The sequence below is a fragment of the Theobroma umbraticum genome, unplaced genomic scaffold (assembly GCF_002168275.2).
Source record: "Theobroma umbraticum cultivar Fairchild unplaced genomic scaffold, ASM216827v3 scaffold_147.0, whole genome shotgun sequence".
Classification (NCBI taxonomy): Eukaryota; Viridiplantae; Streptophyta; class Magnoliopsida; order Malvales; family Malvaceae; genus Theobroma; species Theobroma umbraticum.
In genome coordinates this window covers 9614865-9620743 of record NW_018397259.1, presented here as the reverse complement: position 1 = coordinate 9620743, position 5879 = coordinate 9614865, and the positions used below count along the sequence as shown (strand labels likewise).

General features: G+C 36.3%; 2 protein-coding genes across 2 annotated transcripts in view; both read left to right on the top strand.

Moving 5' to 3' along the window:
- Positions 1 to 1062, top strand: part of LOC110415734 (alpha-crystallin domain-containing protein 22.3) — a 4421-nt gene extending 3359 nt beyond the window's left edge. The window contains exons 2-3 of the mRNA XM_021427437.2: positions 1 to 123; positions 564 to 1062. The exon at positions 1 to 123 is cut by the window's left edge and continues 245 nt beyond it. Of these exons, the coding sequence (XP_021283112.1) occupies positions 1 to 123; positions 564 to 793 (353 nt within the window). The 3' untranslated portion in view covers positions 794 to 1062. The remainder of the gene's footprint in view (positions 124 to 563) is intronic.
- A 1243-nt stretch (positions 1063 to 2305) lies between these two features.
- LOC149527312 (alpha-crystallin domain-containing protein 22.3-like) overlaps positions 2306 to 5879 on the top strand; it is a 3999-nt gene continuing 425 nt past the window's right edge. Inside the window, exons 1-2 of the mRNA XM_089783439.1 lie at positions 2306 to 2586; positions 5525 to 5876. Of these exons, the coding sequence (XP_089639565.1) occupies positions 2507 to 2586; positions 5525 to 5876 (432 nt within the window). The 5' untranslated portion in view covers positions 2306 to 2506. The remainder of the gene's footprint in view (positions 2587 to 5524; positions 5877 to 5879) is intronic.

The following is a 5879-nucleotide window of genomic DNA, read 5'->3' as shown; positions in this document are numbered from 1 at the left end:
TTGCACTCACTGGGGCTGCTGCAACGGGTGCACTTGGACCAGTTAGAGGGTTAAGGGACATCAGTGAGTTGGAGGATTCATACTTTTTCCGTGTCAACGTTCCTGGGGCATCAATGGAGAAAGGTATGTTTCTGTAATGTTTAAGCATTTGATCAATGAATCTGCTCATGATTGCTTTACTTGCTAGTCTTAGGATTGAGGATGTTCATTTTCTTCATTTGATCAAAAAGCCTAACCTCTCTGGTAGAATGAGGAAATGGAAGTGGGGGATGGTTCATCATGTGATATAACTCACTGGAGGAAGTGCAACATGTACGTATCTTCTGACATCAGCGTGGTTGGAAATCCCTTGAAATAATATGATTCTTTGATAATTGTTTGCCACAGTATTTTCTCACCAAAATGTCATTAACCTCCATTCCAGGATTTAGGAGTCAAGCTAATCTATATGCCATGAATCTCAACTCGTGTCTGTTAGAAAAGCTTGAATTATCCTATTCGTCTGTCTATTCTATTACTGATTTTTCCAGGAATGATAATTGTGATCTGACTTATGAGTGCAGGAGACTTCAATTGTGACATTGAACCTGATGGAACAGTAGTAATAAAGGGGATTTCAACAACTGGAGAGAAAGTAATACACTGGGGCTCTCTAGTCTTTGATATGCTGACACAAAATCTAGGCCCGCTGGGACCCTTCACCATCTCATTCAAGCTACCAGGTCCTGTCAATCCACAAGAAGTTGTTAGTCGTTTGGCTGATGGAATTTTTGAAGCCATTGTGAAGAAGTGATTGAGAATGCCTAGGAGAAACGGAGAGCAGGGCGTGCGCCGGGAATGACTTTTCTTCCCTTGCCTCCATCTTAGCATTACGTGTATTGTATGCTTTAAGTGTCAGTCTAGAAAATGTGGAGATCATTATATGAACTTGGTGTTTAAAACTTTCATTTGGAATCAATAAATTGTTATCTCCAGCCTTTCCTTTCCTTTGTTTTTTCCTTTTTAATTGAATATTTGGCTGTGGTATCACTCATTAGAGACCTCATTGAGTATTCATCCCAAGTCCCATAGTATCAATCCGAAGCAGCCTTTTGAACATTTTCACTTGAAACAGGAAGAATCACACCATCATGCAAGAATATATGATGTGTCCCTCCTTTCCTCTTAATAATGCCATTTCCGAACTCCAATTCCAGATATATTCATAAACTTCAATTGACCTATTGTGTCTCTCTAGATATATCAAATTGGACTAATAACTCTTCCCCTTCACATCGTCTTATTATTTTGCACAATATATATGTTGCCATAACCAGACAAAATGACCCGGAGATCCAATTCAATCAGTTGGATGACTGATTCTTCCAATCAAAGAGCTTAGGACTTTCATGCAATGCAATGAAAAATCAAGGGGCATAAAAACCAATAGTCCCAACCATAAACATAAAGTGGCATCAACTTTCTCGACCCAAAGCGTCTGACAGAGTTGTTTTGGCGGGTCTACTGCAACCTTCCTCTAAAACTACCTTGAAAATAGGAGCTTGTCATAGAGCAAATACTGGAAATTTACTCTTTTTACACAACATTATGTTTAACACGAAATTACCAGCTACATCATACATTCTGCAATATTGCATTTGATCAGTGGAGATAGAATATGAGACACTGGCCAGCGAAGGGTACTGTGAGACTGGAGCCAATAAAGTTGAAAAATGAGGCTGTAATTATTTTTGCTCTGTTGAAGTAAATTAAGATGTATGAAAATGCTGATATTGTCTAAAGCTGTGGCTTCCTGCACCCCAGCACCAGACGGGCAGACCAGTGAGAACAGATATCAGTCAAATCCAGTTCTTAACTTTTCGTGGAAGAGTTCTAACTTGTCACAGGAGCTCTTTGGGAATTTGAAGTATGTTTTTAATAGAAACATTCAGGAATTTGTCTGGATTGCTATTACTTATCCACAAAGTGACAGAAAACAGAAACATTGAAATCTGTTAAGCCATATTTGGATATGTTATGTGTCAAAAGACAAGGTCAGTAACTTTCCAAAATAAAAATCTAATGAATTTGCATCACCAGCTTTGGAAAATCAATTACAAATGGTAAGTATATCTGTACATAAAAATGGTAGAACATAGAGGATTTTACAATTAAAGTAATATCATCAAAAGATTATATTAATCTTATTTATGAACAATGAAATTTTTTTAAAAATTATATGTGGAGTGATTGTATTAAAAAGAGAAAATATAAAAAAACCCAAAAAAAAAAGCACAAAATAAAGTTCAAGAGCACGGTGCTCCTGCACCCAATCATTTCCAACGCAGTCCCACTCTGTCTGACCCTTCTTATTTTGGCAAAAACACTTGGCCCAGAAAAGGGAAATTAAATGACTATAGATTCCTTCACAATGGAAATCATTTTGAAAACTCACTGGAAAACTATCAGCCTTGCTCATATCAGGTGACTCTTTCAATGGCTTCTCCAATGACGTAAATATACCCAGATGGCCATACATCTCTTTTTACAAGTTCTCATGCATGTTATGTATGTATCTAATGATGTATGTTCGTACTGTGCATTGGGGTAAGCTAAAAGTTACAGCTTTCAATTCCCAGTTTTGCAAATTTTCAAATGTATAAGTTTATGCCATGTTCTTTCTGGTTTTGGGATGTAATCTTGACCATTGAGCATGATGTTGATGGATTGTTTGATGTTTTCTTGCTTCATGTTATGCTCGATACCATCTTGGTTTTTAATTTTTCTGGCAAAGAATTAAACTTTAATGGTTAAAGTGTTTATCATCTGTTAAGGTGCAGAAAGGAAGGATTTTGATTTTTAGGATTGCTGTATACAACCTTTTCAATGATAAGAAAAACAAAGGTAAAAGAATGTGGTTGGAGACTGAATTAGGACAAAATGCTATCTTCATCTTTGGTTGCATTTTTGGGAGTTTGGATTCCATTGCCAAGAGCCAATCCATGTTAAGGGTTTTCCTAGGGTTTATGAGCTAACTTTTTTCCTATTTTCGGACTTTAGATAACGGCTCTTAGAGCTTTTCTCTGAAAATATTTATTCTCTTGTTTAGGAAAATTAAGGGTAATGTTTATTGACTTGTCCTTGCCAAGTGGAAACCGGCCAGCTTATCCTCATTCCAAAAAGATTGATACTTCTTTCTTTCCAACACTAAATCAGCCATAAAACTTGTTTCTGCATTATCTAGAACTCAAAATTTCTTGATAAGAAGAATGAATAACACAACAAAGAAAAACCTAGTGTGTTTATACCTATGCACCAACCCAACTTTTTATTCGTGAGATCATAGTTGTATGGGTCATCACATGGATGCTAGGCAATGCATTCAGAGTGCTTCTATAGGGCACATGATAAATCTTTGGATTCATCAAAAAGTTAAATTAAACATCAATAATCAATAAAGTAGGTAGTACTATTATCATCAATCCAAGGGTGAAAGATTATGTGATAAGTTTGATATATTAAATAACATTTTGAAGTAATTGAAGAACAAAAGAAAGATTACAGAAAAGGATTTGCTTGGAAGTATATTTATCTCTCTGAGCAATGTATAGCAAATCAAAATGAGGACATGCAATCACAGAAACAGATCCAAAACCGAACATCTTAGGTAAAAGAACTAATATTACATATCATGATTGTCATGTGCTGCACAACATTAACTAGGATACAGATGACGAAATCCAATACAAGTACATATTTTTTGGAATCATTTCTATCAGGATTAGATGGTTGAAGAGTCATACCATATGGATCTAAGATGTCATGAAGTGTGTGACAGCGATTTTCGGATCAAAGTGAAGAGTTTTCTTGTGATATGAGTTATGTAAGAATTAGGATCTAGGTCGAAGGACTTACTAAACTAGCTGTTTCAATTTTTAAAATAAAAATTTGTTATTATAAATCCCTGCATTTGGAGCAAGTTTTGGAGATTCCATCAGTCAAGGATGCCCACAAAATGTTATTGCTCTTAAATTTATTCAGGGATCATCCTTTTTGTGCCTGGGGCTTGTCCTAATCTCTCTCTGAAATACATAGACAAGCATCTGAGGAATTATCTTATGGACATGGATTACAATGCATAAGTGCATCTAATTTGGTTTAATCATCTTTGAATTAGCACTAATGAATTGATATATCTAGGTCCAATGCAACCAAATTTTGTTCGCTCTACACCATGTTGTCTAAAGAAATATTCATAGCTGCCCTCATTTGCTGTTTTTTCTTTCTGGATTACTATCTGTCCTTTATCATTTCTCCAAAACTAAACTTCTAATGCATAATAGTCAGAGTTTCTTAGAATGAGGGTGTGAAGCATTAATTGTGTGGTTTGAAGACTTCCCTGAAAATCAGAAGGTTTCGAAAAGCAAGCTTATCTAATGGTAGCATAAGTCAGCTTTCCAAAAGAAAGCTGACAAGTTGATTTCTTGTAAATAAGAAGTATGCGCATGCTATGCGCGTGTTCTCCATGTATGAAATCCAGAGATGACTGGGCTTGTCTGAATGTGCACGTGTAATATGCACTGATTAATACATGTGTCTTGATCTAAAACTTACAAACTGGACTCTCATCATTCACCATGTTTCATGTATGTATAACACGCGCATAATGCGTGTATCTTCCTATTTTGATGAGAGCAACAATTCAGCTTTATTACTTGGAAGTTTCTTTATGCTATTAAGTAAGGAATCTGTTGGAAACATAAAAATTTGCAGTAAAAGGAAAAAAAATATGGAAGGCTGCGTAGGACGTATTAATAATTCAAGAGGGAAATAATAAATGAGGCAGCTGGAGAGTTGACTTGGATTACTCTGATGAACATTATATAAAGCGCGGTCGTAAATTTCAGCCAATAACCTACATCTTTTACAATTGTGTAATATACATTAGGGAAATCGTAGTTTCTTAGCAATGAATTCTCAGATTATGAGCAGCAGAGAAGATGGGGATGATTTATCAGAAAAATCGAAAGCCCTTAATCTCAATGATGGGGTTCTAAGGTTTGAGAAAAACTACTTGAGATTTGATAGTTTTTGGTTTCAATTATGTTGTTGGTGATTTGAAGCATGCCAATGTCTAGTTTCATTAGTTCTCCATTTGTTTATGTTTGTAGTTTTGGAATTTTGTGTCATAGTTCTACAAAAACTAAATTGTTCTGGTGGTGCATAACTCTGCAATTAGCTACAATCTATGTTTTCTTAATGTTTGATTTTTATGATGGAGGAGAAGCGATGAATTAAATAATTGATATCTATGTAAACTATGGCTTGCCTGGTATGTGTTTCTTCATGTTTTGTTTTCATAAGATTTCCTACCTGTTCTTCCAATGGATTATTAAACAAGCCATGTTTTATTACTGATGTCTTAAAAAAACTCAATAACATATGATACCGGTGGGAGGCAATGTATTGCTGAGGCAGTTTTAGTTTTCTAGGGCTTCAGCTAGTGTTCATATGCGAATGTGACAGCCTACATATCTTCTGGCAGGTCTGAGAAGACAGAAGGTGAAAATAATGAGCCTAATCACATGAATCCCCAGCAACCAGTTCTTGATGTGCCTCCTTTCAGTTGTGTGCATCACATTGATCCACCAAGCCCTGGTGATACATTTTCCTCACCACCCGGAGAGCAGACTAAGGCTTCAGAAACAATCGGTCCAGCTATGATATTTTTGCCTTCCCAATCAACCAGGAAGGAGTTGGATAATATGATGGCTCATACCAGATATGGAGTTGCACTCACTGGGGCTGCTGCAACGGGCTCAATTGGACCAGTTAGAGGGTTAAGGGACATCAATGAAATGGAGGATTCATACCATTTCCGTGTCAACGTTCCTGGGGCA